The sequence below is a fragment of the Meles meles genome, chromosome 21, assembly GCF_922984935.1.
Source record: "Meles meles chromosome 21, mMelMel3.1 paternal haplotype, whole genome shotgun sequence".
In the NCBI taxonomy this organism is placed as follows: Eukaryota; Metazoa; Chordata; class Mammalia; order Carnivora; family Mustelidae; genus Meles; species Meles meles.
Genome location: NC_060086.1, coordinates 32,965,178 through 32,986,265, shown reverse-complemented (window position 1 = coordinate 32,986,265; position 21,088 = coordinate 32,965,178). Strand labels below are relative to the sequence as shown.

At 41.9% G+C, this 21,088-nt stretch overlaps 1 protein-coding gene across 4 annotated transcripts in view; it reads left to right on the top strand.

The window, feature by feature from the left end:
- The first annotated feature begins 333 nt into the window (after positions 1-333).
- Positions 334-21,088, top strand: part of MRTFB (myocardin related transcription factor B) — a 185,654-nt gene continuing 164,899 nt past the window's right edge. For 2 of the 4 annotated variants that reach the window (XM_045992703.1, XM_045992698.1), the window contains exons 1-3: positions 335-439; positions 9,114-9,178; positions 9,617-9,704. In XM_045992703.1, coding sequence (XP_045848659.1) covers positions 9,684-9,704 — 21 coding nt within the window. In that variant the 5' untranslated portion in view covers positions 335-439; positions 9,114-9,178; positions 9,617-9,683. Of the gene's footprint in view, positions 440-9,113; positions 9,179-9,616; positions 9,705-21,088 lie in introns of all 4 variants that reach the window. The other 2 variants (XM_045992697.1, XM_045992699.1) reach the window with 2 other exon arrangements.

Genomic DNA, 21,088 nt, shown 5'->3' with positions numbered 1-21,088 from the left:
CACTTCGCGGGGCTGTTGTGAGGGGAGTTGCAACAGTACTCTGCGCCCAGTAAGCACTCCCAGACCTGCTGCTAGGATTACTGCAGTCAGTGTGGTCTGAGCCTCTGCAAAGGCTGGCAGGTCCGGGGCCCCAGGCAGGCGCATGCGCACCCGGCCGGCCAGGTGAGGAGTCGGCAGTCGCGCACCTGGCTTTTCACCCTTCGTGGTTACGGACGTGGGCGAAATGGCTGCAGGAGTCCAGACGCCGGGTCGCGAGCACGGCTTGGCCTGACCCCCCCGGCGGGGTGCGGCTTCTGGGGTACGAGCCGTGCCGGCTCCAAGCCGGGGTCCGCGCTTGCGGCGCTGCGCCCGGGGGAGGGCGGGGGAGCGCCGACGGGAGCGAAGTCTCGCGAGATCGCGCGCGGCGGCGGCGGCAGCGGCGGCGGCGGCGGCCCGGGAGGTGAGCTGCGGGCGGCAGTGGTAGCCGTTGGGGGCTGAGGTGGGGGTGAGGGCGGCGGAGACGCAGGGCCGGGCTGGGGAGCGGGCCCGGCGAGCGGCCCGAGTCCTGGGGCTCCCGCCCCGGTGTGCCCGGCGGCCGCAGCGGAGCCGCCCGCCCTGTCCGCCCTGTCCCGGGACCCGCGCGGGCGAGGCGGGGCGGGGCGGCCGGGCCGGGGCCGCGGGGCCCGCCGGGCCGGTCCGGTCCCCTTCGTGGCCGGGCCCCGCGCTCTGGTGCGACCCTGGGGGCTCGCCTCGGTTCCCGTGGGCGGCGGGGTTGACGCCAGGACGCGGTGCGGCTGGCCGCGGCAGCACGGTTTACCGAGTCTTTGCAGTCTGTCGGGCACTTAACTTGCGCCGCTCCCGGGCTGCACAGAGAGGTGAAGCGCCCAGCCCAGAGTCACACTGCCGGGAAGCGGTGGGGTGGGGGCTTCAAACCCAGGCGCGCATGCCGGGTCCTTGCCTCCCATCCTTCTCCCCACCCCCACCCGCAGGGTTTTAGGGCTCTAATTCCAGTCCTAGGGTCCCAGTTGGGCTGCAGAAGCTGTGTGGGAGCCCCCCTGGGATTGGGTGCAGCATGCTATGTGAGTTTCTTAGGGGAGGGTCTTCGACTTTTGTCGTATTCCCAGAAGGGTTCCTGACCCCCCAAATGGACAGGAACTCTCGTTGGGGCTCCGCTTAAGACCAGAAGTGGCCTTAGAGCAGCCGGTGTGCGCCAGGGATGGGTTGTCAGGCTGAATACAAGTGAGATATTGGAGCCCAGGGCTTGCCTTAAGCAGAGGAAACTTTCAAGTTTGATTTTGGTTAAGCACGTGATTCCACTCTTTGGAAGCGGTGGTGCTCAACATTGTCAGAACCAAGGCCCCTCCCCCTTTGCAGCAAACTTTTTGTAAAGCCCACCTTACTGAAATTCATCAACAATGTAACCCATGTACACACGTAATTGAAAATCAGTATGATGCTCCAGTTTACAAGTAAGGGAGAAATCGAGGAAAAATGTATGACAGAAATTGCCACATCATTTACATCTAGCGCCGGACTGGGTGCGTCCACCAGTTTCTAATGAAAGATGTTTAGACTGATGAGCAGTAAAACTATCAGCATTTTCAAACAAGAAAAGGAAAGAGCGAAGATAGAGATAGACCCTGGCATGGAGGGGGAGGGGAGCAGAGGGGCACCTAAGTGTTGGGATAACCTATTTATGATAATAGAGGAACAGCTTAGATGTAAATAAGGATAACATGCCAAGATAAATTACAGAGTCAGTCAACGCCTAAATAATAGTAGTATATCATGGAGGCCTCTATGGAGGGGACCGTGTTTTCAGTCTACATTATATCGGACCTTTGTGTCACAAACTTTGAGATGCTGCTACCTTGAGCCACAATGCTGGATTCCTATGACTTATCACTGATAACAAATAAAAGATGGAAATTTTTGGATTCAGGGTCAATGTCTCATTAGTTCAGATATGCTCAGTATTAATGGCATTGAGTTAATAGTGTGTGATGTGAGGAAAGAGCCATTAATTTCAGACATACAGTATATCAACTTGTCTTATTTTAGCTGCCTTCTCCTAAATTACTGGGGTTCCCCCATAATTGTTTATAAAAACTTTTCAGTGTTATGTTCTAAAGTGATGCCAGTTTATGGTGATTAATCTGGCTAGACTTTTTAAAGATTCTCAGAAGTAGCATGGATTTTCATTATGTGTGTCTGTTCCATACATTGTGTGAAATCCAGCATCTTGGTCTCCAAACACTAAATGACAGTTTTGTTCCTCAGTTACTTTTACATCTAAGCATCTTAGAGGACAGTACCAGCCCCCCGAGATTAACTCTAAATAGCGATCCACTCTCTACTCCAGTATAACAGGAAAGGGGGAAGAATTTAACTGACAATTTTTGTTGGGAAAAAATTTTCCCCTGTTCTTTCTGAGATAACTGACATACCAGAAAGGTAGGCTCTTGGCTCATGACAGTCTCATTGATTACTCTAGAATCTCAGATGGGAGATAAAGTTCGTACCTATGTCCCTTTGAAAAATTTGCTTCATTGAGATTCTTGTTAGAAATGCTGACAGCTCAACACCTGAATGAGTGAGGAATAGAAGGTTGGAATGGACTTGGGATGGGACAGTGATAATGTGTAGAATAAAAAGGTCTGAATTAAAGTAAGATATAAATTAGTGTAACCATTTATCAAATAGCCTTTTTTTTCTTTCTAGTATCCATATTAGAGAATTTAGAAAATGTAGATGTGTACAAAGGTGAAAATAAAATGTCCTGTAATCACATAGGTCCTCAGTCCTCCTAGTGTGGCTTATTAGAAATTGTCTTTTCCTTTGAAACTGTTTATCTTGCCACCAGGAGGAAAATGCTGAGTCAAAAAGTTCTACTCAGACTAATATATGGCTGTAGTGTAACATTGTACATTCCTTCAACTCTTGTTAAATCTGCAAAGCAAATTTATTTTTTTGTTGAATGGATACGATGCTGTGAGGTGTTTATTGTTCATTGCTTGTTACTTTTGAAAGGCGCTGTGGAAACAAACAAGTAAAGACTCTTGTCAAAATAGAACCATAAGGTATATAAAATTGACTAGAGTTAGATACATTAAATACTTTCGGATTGGAAAATTATCCAGACTGCGAGTAATTAACTTTTAGTACTTTGAACAAGCAGTATCATGTTGCAGGGTAAAAAGAGGTCACTCCTCTTTTTTTCTTCACTACTTTTTAAAAAAAAATCACTATTTGAAAAATATATATAATTTGTACCAAAGTGAAACAAATAATATGAATTGCAGAGATACCGAGACTTCCAGTTGCCAGGTATGGGGATACATTGTGAAATGGGCCAAAATCCATGCCTTTTTAGATGAAAAGGAGTAACTTACTATGTACATATCTTTGAGCTTTATAATTAAGCTATTTCATTATTTTAAAGATGCATATCTAAAATGGAATGCTATCTTAAAATTGGCATGTCATGTTTTAATTGGCAACTTTTCTTAGCAGTACATGAAATACTTGTGTGTCCGAGAATTGATGGTGTCTTACATTCAGTGAAATAGGGAATACGTAGGAATTTCAGCACACTGATTAATGTTTAACACGAAAAAATTTATCCAAAGTGTGACTTGCGAAATAAAGGTACACGACGTTTCTAGGTACTTCCACCTAGACTAGAATTCTTTACTTCAAAGATTTCTATAAGAGAACGGAGCCCCTTGGGGCGCCTGGGTGGCTCAGTGGTTTAGGCCTCTGCCTTCGGCTCGGGTCATGATCTCAGGGTCCTGGGATCGAGCCCCGCGTCGGGCTCTCTGCTCAGTGGGGAGCCTGTTTCTCCCTCTCTCTCTGCCTGCCTCTCTGCCTACTTGTGACCTCTCTGTCAAATAAATAAATAAAATATTAAAAAAAAAAAAAAAGAAAACGGAGCCCCTCCACCCCCTCCACCGCCATGTAAAGCAAATGAAACATCAGTGTTTGTATATAAGAACAGTTTTTTAGAAAGAAATTGGTGTTTTTTCATGGAGAGCAGGAGGTATGGCTAATGGAGATGAGGTAAAGTTCATCAGACAGTATAACCCAACAGATATAAGAATATGGGTTTTTTTTGTGTGGGTGTGTTTTTTTTTTTTTTTTTTTCATTTCGAAATGCTCCTAAGTCCACTCATAATTGAAAGTTTTCTCAAATGGGACATCCTTAAATTGGACTTCAACAATTTGTAGCTGTTTCTGTTGTCTTAATAAATATTTTTGAGGCCTCCTGCGTGGCTCAGTCCATAGAGCATGTGACTCTTGACCTTGGGGTCGTGAGTTTGAGCCCCACATTGAGTGTAGAGATTAGTTAAAATCTTAAAAAAAAATACGTGTGTGTATATATATATATATATATACATACATACACATTCAAAATATATTTACTACATGTTCAATACAGCCTTTTTTCCCAGTATTTAAATTTATTTATTTTTTCAGCGTAACAGTATTCATTGTTTTTGCACAACACCCAGTGCTTCATGCAATACATGCCCTCCCTATTACCCACCACCTGTTCCCCCAACCTCCCACCCCCGACCCTTCAAAACCCTCAGGTTGTTTTTCAGCCCTTTTTTTTTTTTTAAGATTTATTTGAGAGAGAGGGGAGCGCATGCACGATGCGGGGGAGGGGCAGAGGAAGAGGGAGAGAGAGAATCTCAAGCTGACCCCATGCTGAAAGGGAAACCAGCAGGGGGTTTGATCGCAGCACCCTGTGATCATGACCGAAGCCGAAATCTGGAGTTGGAGCCTTAGCTGACTGAGCCACCCAGTGCCCCAAGTACAGCTTTCGTTTTGGAGGTTACGTGGTATCTCTTAGCCAGAAAACCTGTGCAAGGACGTTTTTCCATCTGATATTGAGAGCAGTTTCTGCAGGAAACTCAGCCACGTGAAGACGGTTTGCATACCTTCTCCCGCCAGGTGAACTTCAGCTTTTCTTCTCCAAGTGTGGCTCCCCCAGCTAGCAGCCACATCAGCAGCCTCCTGAGGCTTATTTGAAATGCACACTCCAGGGCCCAGCCCAGACCCACTGAACTAGGACCTTCATTCTCACAACCTGCTCCAGGTGACGCACAGGAACGTGTGGGAAGCCCTGGACTGGATCAATTGCTCTCAGATTTGAGTGTGCATTGCAGGAATTGCTTCCTCCGTTATTTCCAGAGTTTCTGGTCCAGTAAGTCTGGGCTGGGGCCTGAGAATTTGCGTTTTCACCAGGTTCTCAAGTGATGCTGCTGTTGCTGGCCTAGGGGCCCCTTCCTGTTCTCTCTCGTAATTCCTTGCCCCTTTAAATAACTCTTTTTATAGATTATTACAGTCATAGGCTTCAGATTGGTTGAAGAAAAAGATTACATTGTCTTTTATCATGTTGAGTGATGGCCCCACTACAGGCTCAACCGTGAGTCTGCTTCCCTGATTCTTTCTGTCCCTCCCCACTGCTCACATATGTGTGCGCGCTCTCCTCTCTCAAATAAATAAATAAATCTGTAAAAAAAAAAAATTGCTCGTCAATATCTAATTTCAGAGAAAATTCTCTTTTAATGCTCATTGGATTTTGACTCTGGCTTACGAGTTCTTTCTGTGAGTTACACTTTCAACACTTTAAAGTTGTTTTTGTGTAGGTAAAACATTCATGTTCAAAAATTAAAACAGCTTATTTTGAAGAGTCTAATTTCCAACTCTGTTGTAGTCTAACCTGTCCCCTTTCCTCATAAATATCCTCTTTTATTTGTTTCCTTTTTTTTTTAAATTTTATTTATTTATTTGATAGAGATAGCACGAGAGGGAATACAAGCCCAGGAGAGGGAAAGGGAGAAGCAGGCTCCTGGCTGAGCAGGGAGCCCAGTATGGGGTCAGTCTCAGGACTCTGGGATCATGACCTGAGCCGAAGGCAGGCTCTTGACCTACTGAGCCACCCAGGCACCCCTGTTTGTTTCCTTATGGATGTTTCTTTGTGTAGACACAAGCTGATACCTGTAGAGTATATATACTTCCTTCTTTGTATATAAAATATAGCACACCATGTAAATTATTCTGTCCCTTGCTTTTTGGTTAGTTAATATACCTTTGGGATCTTTCCATATTAGTGTGTAGAAAACACAAGTTAACAGCTTCAGAATATTCCACTGTATGCCCGTGCCCTAGTTTATTGAACTAACCCCCATTGATGCATATTTGAATTTTCTCCAGTCTCTTAACAATCACAGACAGTGTCCTGGTAGATACACCTCTGCAGATCTCATTTCATAAATAGGAGGTGTATCTGTGGGATATCTTTTCACAAGTGGGATCGCTGGGTCACTGAGCAATGCGCTTATAATTTTGTTAAATTCTGCCCTTCTTCAGAGTCATGTCATTTTGAAGTAATGCATCAGGGTACCTGTTTCTCCATAGCCTCTCCAACAGTGTTTTCCAACCTTTAGATTTGTATTATTCTCATAGTGAAAAATGGTAACAGTGTAGTTTTCATATGCATTAGTTTGATATGAAGGAGGCTGAACATCTTTTCATACGCTTATAGGTGATTCGTGTTTCTGTGAACTGCCTGTCCACCCCCTTTGTAATTTTTCATTTGGATTGCTTTTCTCTTATCAGTGGCTAGGAATGTATAAATTAGAGCAATTAATCCTTTAGGATGTGAGTTGCAATTTCCCTCAGTTCTTTGTTTTCAAATTTACTTTCATGTATTTTGGTACAGAGAAAGCTTAAAAGACTTTTCTTTAGATTTTAAATAGTTGATTTATGTGTCTGGAGTTTGAGTCACAGAAAGGCCTCCAAGACTTTGAAATTTGTTCAAGTTCTCCTTCAGGACTTTTGTGGTTTCATTTTTACACCTAAATCTTTGATATATTTGGGATTTATTCCAGTGATCAAGGATAGTATATAGATTGCACTTTATCTTTTTCTGTGTAGCTGCCAGTTATCGTTACCATTTGTTTCAGAATGCAATACACCTTGATTGTATTCAGAAATTCCAGGTATATTGGGGCATATCTCTGGGCTTCCTATTCTGTTCCATTAGTCTTTCTAGTCATACGCCAGTACGCGGTGTTGGTTTTACAAACTAGTTTACTTTCCCCCGTTGCCCTTCATTTTCCTGGCAACTTTTCCTTGTTTATTTTTCCATGTGAACTTATAATCATTTTGTCTAGTTCCAGAAAAGAGACACTTAAAAAATTGAGATCATGTTAAAATTATAAACTAATTTTACAAATAATTGATGTCTTTCTGATATTTTCCTATCCAAGAACATTGTGTATTTTTTCATTGGTTTGATTCTACTCTTGAATCCTTTTGGAACATTTCAAAGTTTGTCTTACATAGGTTTTGCCAATTTTTTATTAAATTTTTTATACGTAGTTTATCTTTTTTGTTGCTTTTGTGAGATCTTCTCTTTATCGTCTCTAAGTGGTTCTGATTGTGTGCACGAAGGCTGTTTTTCTGGGTAAGCACAGAAATTGACAGACCCTGAAGTTATAAGTAGTTTTCAACCGACTTTAAATTCCACCGAATCCCTTATGCATTTTTGCCTAAGAGAGAAAAAACTTTGGGAGCCAGACCTGCAATTTAAAGCTGTGTCTGTGTTTATTAGCTCTGTGGTCTTCAGAGATCCCGTTTGACTTCTCTGAACCTCAGTTCCCTCCCCTGTGAAAGGAACAGTTCTGTCCATATCAGAACGTTGGAGGAATGAAAGAAGAACATGTGAAACTCATCACTTGGGCTCCTTCTGCCACCAGTGCCCATGCAGGCTGAGACTTCTGGGCTTTTTTTTTTTTTCTTTTTCTACTCTTACCCTGTCACCTTTGAAAGAGGAAAAAAGAAACCATGAAGAAAAACAGTAAAACAGTAAGGTATTAGACTTGAAGTTAAAAGTAAGCCTGGATTCCATTTGAGCAAGGTAATCAGTGTGCTTGAGATCAGGGAGCAGACTCGGGGTGCACTTGAGGCCCCTCCTGCTTCCTGGCCGAGCTACTCATTGCTCCGTCAGATGCACCCTGACAACAAGGCTGCTTAGCGTTCCCTTAAGACCCCGTGTTTCCTGTAATGCCATGCCTTCCACCCAGAATGTTCTGCTGCCGCATTCCGCAGGTTCGGATGCATACTGCCCGCACCGTGGAAGAGCAGTATCCGTCTGCTTGTGCAGCTTGTGTGCCCTGTAGCGTGGGTCTTGATAGACTGGAAACTGAGGAGAGAAACCGTGTCTGTCTGCCCATCAAAAATGCCCGGGAGGGGCGCCTGGGTGGCTCAGTGGTTTAAGCCGCTGCCTTCGGCTCAGGTCATGATCTCAGGGTCCTGGGATCGAGTCCCACGTCCGGCTCTCTGCTCTGAAGGGAGCCTGCTACCCTCTCACTCTCTCTGCCTGCCTCTCTGCCTACTTGTGATCTCTCTCTGTCAAATAAATAAATAAAATCTAAAAAAAAAAAAAAAAAAAATGCCCGGGAGGGGAGCCTGGGTGGCTCAGTTAGGCATCTGCCTTCAGCTCAGGTCGTGATCTCAGGGTCCCTCCCCTCCTTGGGCTCCTTGCTCAGCGGGGACCCTGCTTCTCCTTTTCCCTCTGCTGCGCCCCTGCTTGTGCCCTCTCGCTCACTCTCTCCCTCTCAATTAAATAGATAAAAGATTTTTTAAAAAGTGCCCACCAAAAGACCTGGCAAAGGATAGCTGCTCCGGTATTTGTTAAATAAGTGAACGAAGAATTGACTTTGATCTTTAGCCATATATTATGTATCTGGGTAACTCTTATCCAGTCTACTGTAAGCCCCTAGAGGACAAGGATTATGTCATTACTCAGTAATAACAATGATGGTGGTGGTGAGAGGCAAATAGACTTCTTGTGTAAAAGCATATATTAATAACAATAAAAACTAACATTTATTTTTGTTGAATGGGGCACTTACAGGTTCTTGAACAGTTTAGGAAAAGTTATTTGGTGACACTTGGAACTCCCCCGTTTCCTTCCCAGCCTTCCCTTTTTAGTAGCTTCTGTTTTGTTCTTTCCAATTTATCTTGAACTTCACGCTCTCCAGGAGGCTATCTCTGACCATCCCCGCCAGGCATATAGTAGGTATTCAGTAAAAAGTAATTTTTATTTTTTCCCCCCTCAGGTTCACAGTAAAGGTGCTAAGAAAGAGAATGTAAGACAGGAAGATAATTAAATATTTTTACTGAGGTAAGTTTTTTATGATTTTTTTTTTTTTTTGAGAACCCTCTCCCCGACTCTCACTGTTGTGAAAATTCTTCTCCACAAGCTTTCTTAAGATGTAAGAGGGAGTTTGTTCTAGGAGTATATTAAGTTCATGGAACCTGGGGTTCTTAAGGTGGATGCCAGGAACATGGGTTTTTTTGAACAAGGTTATTTGGCTTTCTTTACTTTTTTGAATCTAATCTTTAAATTCCCATGACTTCGTTGTCTTAAAGTTTGGTATCGAGAAGGGGATCCCAGCAGGCGGAAAGCCATGAGCTGCTTGGTGGTTATATATACTTACAACATTTAAGTGAACGTGTTGTTTTTAAAAACAGGGAACTGAAGGGATTTGAAGGCCTTTTTGGTGAGATGACAACACTTCTTTCTTTAAATGAGATACGTTGTATTTTCTTACTATAACAGAAAGATCTTGCATCAGTATAAAACAACATGAGGACATGAGTAAGCACCTAACTCCTCTCACCCAGAAATGACTGCCGTTTATATTTTGGTGAGCATACTTTGAGAAATGTATCTATGGATATGGAAGTATTCATATGCAAATCGTTAAACAGTTGGTTTACACTATATATAGCAGTCTTTTAATGCAGCAGTGTATTTTGTATATCTCTACACGTGCGTTGTAAAAGGACTGTGTAACTGCCTATGATGATTTTACTGACTCTTGTCTGTTTCATGGTTTGGAGGCACCGTGGTTTATTTAATCATTCCTTTGATGACCATGTAGATTGTTTCTAGTGGATAACGGCGTGTTGATGAAACCTGGACTCACACCATTGTATACTTGTTCATTTATTTTCCTAGAAGTATGACTGCGGAGTCAAAGATGATGCACATTTTAAATGTGGATACATGTGTTTAAATTGCCTTCGGTAAAGACTACCAGTTTATCACCACCACCTCCCCCAAAGTTGATGAGAGTCCTGTGTTCCATACCCCTGCCCCATGAAGTTTTGTTAATCTTTAATCTTTGCCCATCCAATAGGAGAAAAAAAAAGGTATCTTTGAGATAACAAGGCTTTTGACTGAAATAAGCCTTTTATAACATTTTCAAAGATCCCTTTCATTTGGTATTCTTACTTACATGAAGAATTTTCTGTTTGAGAACATAATGTGTGATTCTCATGTGTAAGTGAGACACTCTCTTGGACTTTAATATGATGAAAATATTGAAATATGTTGAGTCCTTTGTTTTTAGTGCTGTTGCCCAGATTACCTCATTATAAATACTTTTAAATTATTGGCAACGAACTAATTGTTTTGGATACCAAAGTTTTTCCTCTGTGGGGAGCAATACTCTTGTTTTTTATTCATTTATGGTGGAGCTTGAAGATGCTTTAAAAACCTAACTTGTTAACATCTTTCGAGCATGGATCCCAACTGCCAAATAGCAGAGAGAATGGGATTCACAAATTTGGATGACAGTGAAATACTTTCTTTTTTTTAGATCTTATTTATTTATTTGACAGACAGAGATCACAAGTACACACAGAGAGAGAGAGAGAGAGGAGAGAGGAAGCAGGCTCCCCGCGGAGCAGAGAGCCGAACGCGGGGCTTGATCCCAGGACCCTGGGATCAAGACCTGAGCCGAAGGCAGAGGCTTTAACCCACTGAGCCACCCAGGCACCCCGATAGTGAAATACTTACTGAATTTGTCAGTTACGTGAGTGTGTTTAAATGCAAACCTGTGTTTACTGATGTTGAGTACCGTCTGTCCCCAGAGTGTTCTACCAGTTTCTGATATGAATGTGGACTCTAGTTTTATGTTTGTTTTAGATTTTATTTCAATCAAATCAGAGTTACTTCAGGTCTCCCACGAAACACCACCAACTGTGTCATTGTCCTGGTGTTTGCTCTTTGACTTAATAAAAAGCCAACTAAAATTTATCGTTTTATCCTATGTATAAAATGCAGCTAATATAGATTGCGTTTTGTGTGGGTGCTTTTCTTTTCATTCCAAGTTAACATTGTTGAGGGTGGGACCAAGTATGCTTTATCGATCCATCCAGCAACCAGTGTGACACCTGGCATGTACATGGCAGACTTTCAAATTGTTTTGGAAGGAATTAGTGATTGGTATATATTGGTATTGTTAAGTTAGAACCAAGATGTAAGTGAGACGTGCCTTAAATTTTAATTAAGAAATTTAATTTGTTAGAGAAGAAAACTAGTATCCATGACTCTTAAATGCACCTAAATCTAGACACACATAATTGCAGTGACACTTGTTACAGTAACATTTTATTTGGATTATTGATTTAGACTATATCCCATTTATTTTCAGAATCGCATGTACTGCAGTGATTTAAATCTGCTTTGGTTTTTTTTTTGTTGTTGTTGTTGCTATTAAGGGCAAAGTAAGTATCTCGGTAAAATACTGCATCTTAATCCAGGAGTCCTTTGGTATTATAGACCTGGGGATATTTTTAAGTTCTGTTATTTGAAGACAAGAATAAAGTACATACCCCAAATTTTAAATTATAATGGAGTGAAATTGAGTTATATTTTAATTGTGTGGTTCAGCATTTATTAAAAATAGAAGTAGAGAAATAGATTGCCAGCCATTGAGAAGAATGTATAAATCTTTGTCCAGTATCCTGCCTTTTAAGCTTTTCTGACTCCTAAACCAGTTTTTCAGAGCCAAAATAAACAGAGCGCATGGAACAAGCGCTTAATAGGTTTAAGCAATGTTGTAGGCTTTTGTTTCGTACGTTTTGTTTCCACTGGAATATGGGATTCTAAAGAATGCATGAGCTAGTTTTAATTAGTATTTTAGCAGCCGTTATTTGCATAAAATTTTTTTAAATTGATTAAATAATCCCCTAGCAATTTTCATTTGTACTTTAATTTCCATAACAACGCCTTACTAAATAAATAGTCCAAAGTTAAATCTAGGCAGACCTAAAAGGAAATTATTGAGTCTTCATTAGTGGGCTCTAAATTAATGAGATTCCTGGATTTTTCCCTTGGATATTCTGTGGGTAATGGTATAACCTTGTATTTGTTTTCTAGAATAACCAAAGTTCTGGGTTCTTGAAACTCTTTTCTGTGGTAATATAGGAATTTGCTTATATGGTAGCTTTCATTTCACTGATGAGTTAATTTCTTTAATCGCATGCTTTGAAACCCTAATTCTAAAAATACTCTTGAAAAGTAAGGAATTACTAGTAGTAGTTAAACCAAAGTCTTAATTAAAATTAAGACTTTATCCTTTATTTCTCCTCTTAACTGCAGCATTTGTAAAAATTTGTTGTAAGAATTGTTATTTAAACAGATTTTAAGACATTCTTACGTATGGGTTGGATTTTGTACATTTGTAATGATTTCTTCCTATTTTAGGCATAAAGCTTAAAGTTTAGACTGGCAGTATAAGTGGTTATTTGATTGGGAAGTTGGAAAGAGGAGCAGCTCTGTCTTCATATCCAGAATTTGTGGTGGTAGAATACACAGATGAAATGGTTTCGTGATCAGGGCGAGAGTATGGAACTGCACGGGGAGTGGAAAGACGTTTTTAAGTGCATGTATACAGCCGAGATGCCCAGGAAGCACCCCAGGCTGACTTCTGCAGTGTGCATACCTGAGCTGGTCTCTCACAAAGGCATTATTATTACCTCTGTGAGGTGAAGAGGGGTGGAGAGCAGTAGCCTTGGGGCTCAAGTTCCAAAGTGAGCATAGGGTTTAGAGAAACTCCCTAGGGAAATCTCCAGCCTCTGACTGCTGCATCCTCCTTGAGAAATTTCCTTGCTTGCTGACCCTGGAAGCTTTGCCTCACGGTGGGTGTGATAGAAATTTGTCTGGAGCTGGGCAGAGGGAGTCTAACTGTTGTTGTCTGTTACTGCAGTGTCCAGATGCCCTCTTTAAATAGACTCCCAACATGGGAGTATGGCTAATCACATCATAGCGGTGTGATGATAAATATGGGGGTTCCATGCAGCCTTGGCCTTCGTGCCTGTTTGGTTTGTTCAGAGAGGAGACCCAGGTCATGGTGAGGGTTGTGTTTGTGTATGTTAAACCTAGTAAGTTTTGTTTTAAATAGATTTCAGTCTATTCTAATGTGACAAAGTTTTTCAGTATGAATGTTCTAGCAGCCGTCACTCAAACGTTAATTGCTGTCAGTGGGAAAGGATATCCTCCTACATCTTTTCTGGAGTGCTTGAAACCATCCCACTTCCTTTTTCTTTTACCTTAAGAACTGATTACTGACACTTGGGAATTATAATCAGATTGCATCAATCTTTACAGAAAGGTTACCAATTACTGCACTGAAAAATAGGCATTTCTCTCTGATAGTAAGTGTTTCTCTTGGTGTGTCTCAGTTCAGTACTTTTAAATACCTTTTAGGTGAATGAATGCTTTGTGTCATGCCCTGCTTTAATACATTTAAAACAGACTTTATTGATGACTTTCTTACTTTCAGTTCTATGGGAGGAGGTGATTTATTTAATATGAAATCTTCATAGGATCTTTTGGTTGTTTTAGATGTCCTCGGGGTAGAAAAAGGAGGGCTGATGTCAATTACTTACACTCTGATACCAGCTCTAAAATGGGCATTTGCTGTGCAGAGTTGAGAGCGGTAGCAATTTGCATCTTGAGCAGTTGGCATTCCCTCATTTTGTCCTTATAACACTCGGAGGATAGATGTAATCACCCAATTTTAGAGCATAAAATGCCTTAGGAAAGTTGTCCTTGGACGCTCAGCTAGTGTGTTAAGAACCAAACCTAAGCAATGACTCGAGTTCCTATCTGGCTCCAAAGTCTGTACTCTCTTCTTATGAACACCAACAGAGAAGGGGGTCTCGGAGTTGGTCACATGTTTCATCATTGTAGATATTTAAATATCCCACAGAGTGCAGTCCAAGCCACTTTATGACTACCGTTAGCGTCCTTCTCACCGCCCTCTTATTTCTAATGTTCTTCAGCATCCACTGATGAAGTGAGAAGCCTGCCAGGGTGTCTGGCTCACGGTGTTCAATACAACATAGGCTTGTTTAATTTAGCAGTGCTCGGAGATGAAAGGTTCATGACGGCCAAGTACAAACAGACCTTCTGTGGGATGTTAATTTTGTTACAGGAGGGAATGCTTGTTTTTCATTTTTTCATGGAGTTAAAAAGGACTTTGACTTGTTTAAATCTGTGTAATCAAAGGGAAGCGAGCAGTGCTGCTAAACTTTTTTTTTTGGTTCAGTCTTCGGTTAATTCCATTTCATACCTGCCAGCGAATTGCAAATCGTGTGTTCTTTTGTTCTTTGCTCTTTTTACTTTGGATTGGATTTTATGGTTGGTCGCTGTGGGGATTTAGTGGTAGGAAAATAAATCATTTCCTCCTCCGAACAGATTGTGTGTCTTTTACAACAGGTTATCCTGCAGCAGGCAGAGTGATTCGGTAAGACCCCTGCACAGAGGTGTCGCTGTAGGAATTTGTGCCCCCCGCTTTTTTTAAATAATAGCTCTACTGAGATACAATTCACATACTGTAAATTTCAGCTCGTATGTGTAAAGCACACAATTTAATGACTCTAGTATCTTCAGAGCTGTGCACCAAACCTCCCTACTTAATTCCAGAATACTCTGATCCCCGCAGAAAGAATGCCCATCCCCATTAGCACTCTCTCTTCATTCTTCTCTCCCTCCAGCCCCTGGCAACCACTAAGCTGCTTTCTGTGTCTGCGAATTTGCCTGGTCGGGATATGCCGCATGAATGGAGTCCTACAGCATGTGGCCTTTCATGTCTGACTTCTTTCACTTTGCATGTATTTGAGGCTCACCTGTGCTCTAGCATGCCTCAGAATTTCATTCCTTTCTGCGGCTAAGTAATATTCTGTTGGCTGCATTTGCCGTATTTTGTTTATTCTTCCATTGATGGACATTTGGGTGTTTTCCATGTTTTGGCTATTGTGAATAATACTGCTGTGACCATCCAGGTGCAGGTTTTGGGGCAGACTTGTCTTGGGTGCAGACGTGGGAGTGGAGTTGCTGGGTCTTTTTTTTTTTTTTTTTTTAAGATTTTATTTATTTATTTGACAGACAGATCCCAAGTAGGCAGAGAGGCAGGCAGAGAGAGAGGAGGAAGCAGGCTCCCCACTGAGCAGAGAGCCCTATGTGGGGCTTGATCCCAGGACCCTGGGATCATGACCTGAGCCGAAGGCAGAGGCTTTAACCCACTGAGCCACCCAGGCGCCCCGAGTTGCTGGGTCTTACGGTAACTCTATGTTTAACGTTTTTCCAAACTCTTTTCCAAAGTGGCTGTCCCATTTTACGTTCTCATCAGCAATATTGAAAGATTCTTCCCACTCTGCCCAGTGCTTGTTGTTTTCTGTTGTTGTTTTCATAGTAGCCATTCCAGTGAGTGCGAAGTGGTATTTTCCTATGGTTCTGATTTGCGTTGCCCTGATGACTCATGATGCTGAACATCTTTTCATGGGCTTGTTGGCCATTCGTGTATCTTTCTTGAGAGAAATACCTATTCAGATTCTTTTTCCATTTGAAAAATTAGATTGTCTTTTACATATTCTGGATACACACATCACATACCCATATTCTTATCAAAATACAAATGGTCCAGTTTTCCTCCCATCTTGTAGATTGTCTTTTCACTTTCTTGTTGTTCTTTGAGGCCAAAGATTTTAAATTTTGATAAAATCCAATTTATTTTTCTTCTGTTGCTTGTGTGGTCTTCTCTCTGAAGTTTTTTTAATTAAATTAAAAAATCATAACTTATTTCTAGGCATCTCCCATGTAAGAAATGGGTGCAAAATGGTCAGCTGGTTAACGATGCAGTGGGTGAGAGGCATTAAACATTTTTGTGTTTTCAGGTATTCTCATTAATTCAACATGAAGAAGTAGTTTCTTAACCTAAGACCCTAATCCCCCCCACCCCCGCTTTTAATTAGAAAGTTGCCTTTCAGCAGAATGCGTGCATCATTCTTTGAACATTTATAAGTGTTTCACATGCACTGAGCACTTCCCGGGACCCAGGGAGCCAGAGGGTGTGGAACGGGACTCGGTCCTCAAGGAACAAGAGCACAGGTGCGATGTGAGGAGTGTCCGCAGAGGACAGCGGAGCGATGCGGAAAGGAGGAGGGAGGGCTCCTCTCCGTCTGGGTGAGAGCACCTCATGGAGGAGGAGACGCTTGTGCTTTGTCCACAGAGACCGTGAGGCGATCAGGACTTCCCGGCTCCTTGCTGCTGTGTTTGTTGTGTGCCCTAACACCGGCTGTAGTCCAGCAGTCTCAGTTAGGATTATTTGTAGCATGAAGTACAGATGGAGATGTGATCGCTTGATGCCGAGAAGTGAGCCTAAACAAAACCACGTGTCTTGAATTTCTTCAGGTTTCCAAGGTTTTCCGAAAGGAAACTATCCTCCTTACTAATTAGTTCAGCATGGTGGATGTGTGTGTGTATGTGTCTTTGTCTGTCTGTCTGTCTGTCTGAGCTGGAACCCATGTAATTCCATGTGATGAGAACATAAAATATGGGGCAGGGAGTAACAGTTGCTCTGCTGGAGAGGAAGAGTGATTGTAGAGATTGGGTGTATCCTGTTGAGGAATTTAGATTTTGTCCATATGGAGGAGAGCCATTGAATCGTCCAGCATGGGGAGGGTGGTATGGTCACTCTGGAGACTGTATTGGTGGTGCTGGATGCACGGGACAGGATGGGGACTGAAGACCCATTACGCTGTTCAGTGGATCCAGGTGGGAGTTGATGAACACCTGAATGAGAGCATTTGTAGCAGAATTCGGGTAAGTCATGGGCTGGAAAGGTTTAGGAGCTGTTAGGAATCCTGGCTACAGGTAACAGAAACCCTGCTGAAACATTAAGTCACAAGGGGGATTAAGTGGGAGGTTCCTGGAGAAGGTCCAAAAGGAATGAAATGCTGCAGGAACCAGGACAAGCTCGGGGCCCTGAAGGGAGAGGTACTCATTATAACACAGACTCTTGATCCTATGTCTGTCTGCTGCCTCCAGTTTCTCCACAGGACAGGGGCTATCTTCAGACTCTTCAACCAAGGAAGAAAGAGTTTCTCCCTCTAGCTTTAGTTTTCCAGAATCCCAGGGGCTCTCTTGGCCTTGAGTTTTATGTCTTTATTGGAAAGGGTCTCTGTTGGAATTTTCTACCCACCACTTTGGCAGTTCCCGGAAGTAGGGAAGAGTCATTCTGGGTAGAGCCAACCATCCCCATCTACTCTGGGAATACAGGAGGGACACAGCGATTGAGGAGATCTGAGGAGGAAGGGGAGGTCAGGGATGCCTCCCAAGTTTGTGGCTTTGGTAACCTGTGATGGCAACTTTTCTGTCCAAGAATAAGGGCTCAGAGGGCAAGCAGACCAGAGAGCAGTGAGTAAACTGAGTACATTTTTAGACCAGGCACATAGGGCTTATCACAATTTGTGTGTTATGTATTTTTATGATTATTTCATTGGTTTGGCTTTCTTCACCATTAGAAGCCCCAGAAGACAGGACTGTCTTCTTTGTTGTGAATCTCCAGAGCCTCCCATAATGTACTTGGCATGTAGTAGGTATTCAGTAAATACCTACACAAATGAATAAATTCAGATGAACATGTCCAGCAGGCAGATGGACAGTTTGGGTCTCAGATGAGGACTAGAAATAGAGATTTGGGGGTATCAGTGTAGGGCTAGATGGTTGACAAGCCTTGAGAGTTATCCTTATTGGCTAGGATATTTTTATGAAAGTTCAGATACTATATAGACCTGTAATTTTCATGTCCCTGTGATAAAATTATGCTCTTTTTTCCCTTTGCCCTGCTTGGTATTTAATGTCGGTGATTTCTACTGATAATCCTACCAATGATTTTTTTTTTTTTTAATTCTTTGCCAGGTTAGAATTAGGGTTTGTGATAGATTGGGAAATAAAGGTGATAAAGACAGAGATTCTATTTCCTTTTAAGAGTAACTGACTCATAGGATGAAACCTTGGATAGGATTTCAGATCACTCCTGTAAACTCTCAAAAAAGATGTTTATAAAACACTTGGAACAATACAGATTGTACTAAGAAAATGTGCTTTGATCAACTCTGGAGATACAAAGCAGGGAGCTTAATGACTCAAGTCCTATTTGTGAATGGAAAGGACTGGAAGTTCACCTTAAAAGTAAGAAGTCAGTTCACATCAAGACTTTAAATTTTACATTGTGGATAGCAGATGTTAACTTAGTTTCATCTTTTGTACAAAAAGAAAATGAATTGCAGATTTCAGATCTTGGCATCTTGAAATTGGACTCCTGATTCCTATCTCTTAATAACCATTGGAACACTAGTTTAAAAATGGAATTTGACTTTGGTTTTTTACCCTTTAATTTTGAGGTGAGTGTGCTTCCAGCTCTGTCTTCCCTCTATATTCAGGAAAACCACCCACTGGTAGTTTGAATGTGCCATAATTTTTATTATTTAGATATTAGAAACACACAGTCATGTTTATATAAAGTAGTAATACTATATTCACACTGGGGAGATGGTTTGTTTCATTTTAAGGCATAACTACAATTGCCTTACTTTTTAGGCTGAACACCCTCCTCTTAACCACTCTGCCATATATCAAGATACTATATTAGTGTTTCTATTGCCTAGAGTCTTCTCCTTACTCTCACCCCCTATAGTAGAGATAGGAACATTTTTACTTATTTAATTTCCCACCAAAGAACTTTCACTAAATTTGCCTAACTACGAATGTAAGCCAGTGTCTTCTAGCAAATTGTAATTTGCTAGAGCATTTCTAAGAACCCAAATTGAGTAGCTTATAGCATCTCCGTTTTTAAAAATGACTGAAATATATATATCTGAAAAATACACCTCAGATACATTTCTTTTGGTTTATAGATTAGCGCTTATTCTTTCAGATAGAGTTTCAACAAATACCTAAAATGCTAAGACTTTGTATATTCTGAATTTTACCGAATTTGCTCAAAGAGTGGAAAAGTATACATTTGGGATTATAATGACAATGAGTTCAGTATTATGGGTTTGATTTCCTGCATAAGTTAAGTTATTAACTGCACTGAAAATTATTAAGTACATGGAAAAATCTCTGTCTTGAGAACCGAGGCCCCTGCCAATTGTATCCCTTTTGAAATCAGTTTATGAGGCCGAAATCAAAGAATGTCGATTTCTAGAGGTACCCCTTGTCAGCTCCTGGAAAAAACAGTTAAACTGATGTGATACAGTATAGTGTATTCTATTTTCCGAAATAATTTTATTCTTTAAGAGGTAGTTAGCTTCATTATTTACTAGTTAATTCTTCGAGGTAGCATCATTTAAAATAGAAAAGTTCACAGTGTGGGGGTCCAGCAGGGAAGAGGCAGCTCTTGCAGACAGTGGGAAACAACGTGGTGCCAAAGGTAGAGGCCTGCATCCCCCCTGCAGTTGATCTCTGGGCTGGTCAGGGTCCTTCCTCCGTTGCCTCACCTAAAATGACACGATCATTTTCCCAGACATGGGATTTCCACTCATTTAATTTTGGATTTTCCGATGACTGATGAGTATAATTCAAATAGTAGCATTAAATAATGAGGGGGGGTATCTGTCTATCTATCCCTACCTAGATTTAGTCTAATTAGGGGAAGTATTTGAGTTATGGAAAGTATATAACAATTGAAATGCACTTCTGAGTAAGTGTGTGTAGAATTTAGGCTAATATGTTGCCTGGCGGCTACAAAGAATCTGGTAAGTGATTGTAAGTAATTTACATGTGTGCTGTAGGTAAAGAGAAGTTCCCAGTGTGCTTCAGTTGTAGTTTCTGTAGTTGAAGTAGCTGAGAGAGCTTGTGGATTACATTCTCTACTGAATAGTCTTTCTTAATTGACAAAGAAAATGCAAAAGCTGTTCAACCTGTTCTTGCTCCTATGGTAGTGAAGTCTAAATTTAAGTGAGTTTTACTCTACATCTTAAAGATAGCAAAGTAGTGTTCGGAAATTCTCTAAGGGTGAGAGTGTGTGTTCTGTAGACTTGTCTTACGCATGTATTATCCGCAAAACCCCAGGAGTGTATACAATAGGTTATTTTCCAAGGGCTGTGGAAGGCCAGATTAGTAGTGCCTCCCAGGGGCTCCAGGCTTACCATTTGAAACCACGATTCTCTGTCGTGATGAATGAAATGTAAAATTCTGGGAGGAATAAAGAATGAATTACTCACTTATGTATCTCATTGGTTATAACATCCTACTGTATTACTTGCTCATATGATAAACACTGGTAGGATTTTAAATCAGAATTGTTTTCAGCGCTCGACACGTGGTCAGGAGCAGTCATCATGCTGCTCATCAGGCTACACCGTAGTTCTGAAAACAGTCTTCTCCCGCAGAAGAGACATCGCCTGACTTTGCGAGACTATGGTCCCCAGGGGTACTAAGAGCCAAAGCATGGAAGACAAGTTGTTATGCACACCGAGTCCTGCCACAGCCTTGTTTCTCTTCTTTGTTAAGGCATCCTGTCCAACTAACCCCGCTGATAATCAAGAAACCCCTGGTGCTCATGGTTAGATGAGTCCACATTCTCAGGCTACTCTGGTCCCACTCAAGCCTGACTTGGGAGACTGACTGTTGATGGCTTCAAGGTTTCCTTTGCGCTATTACTCATGGAAAAGCGCTCTGTGACCTTGGGCAGGTTGCAGGTTGTTAAAAGTCCTGCATACTCTGCCTCACTGTAAAAGACACCATCAGAGCATTGTTGTGAAGGGGAGGGGAAGTGTTGCACGTATGTGTTAGCACGGTGCCTGGTACATTAGAGATTGCCAGTAGACGTTAGGCTGTGGGACAGCATTTTCCTCCAAAAGGAAATGTAATAAAGGAAATGTAGGGCAATAATTGATGGTAGAGATGTCTTGAAGTAACACAGATTTGGGTGTCCAGCAGGTACCCTTT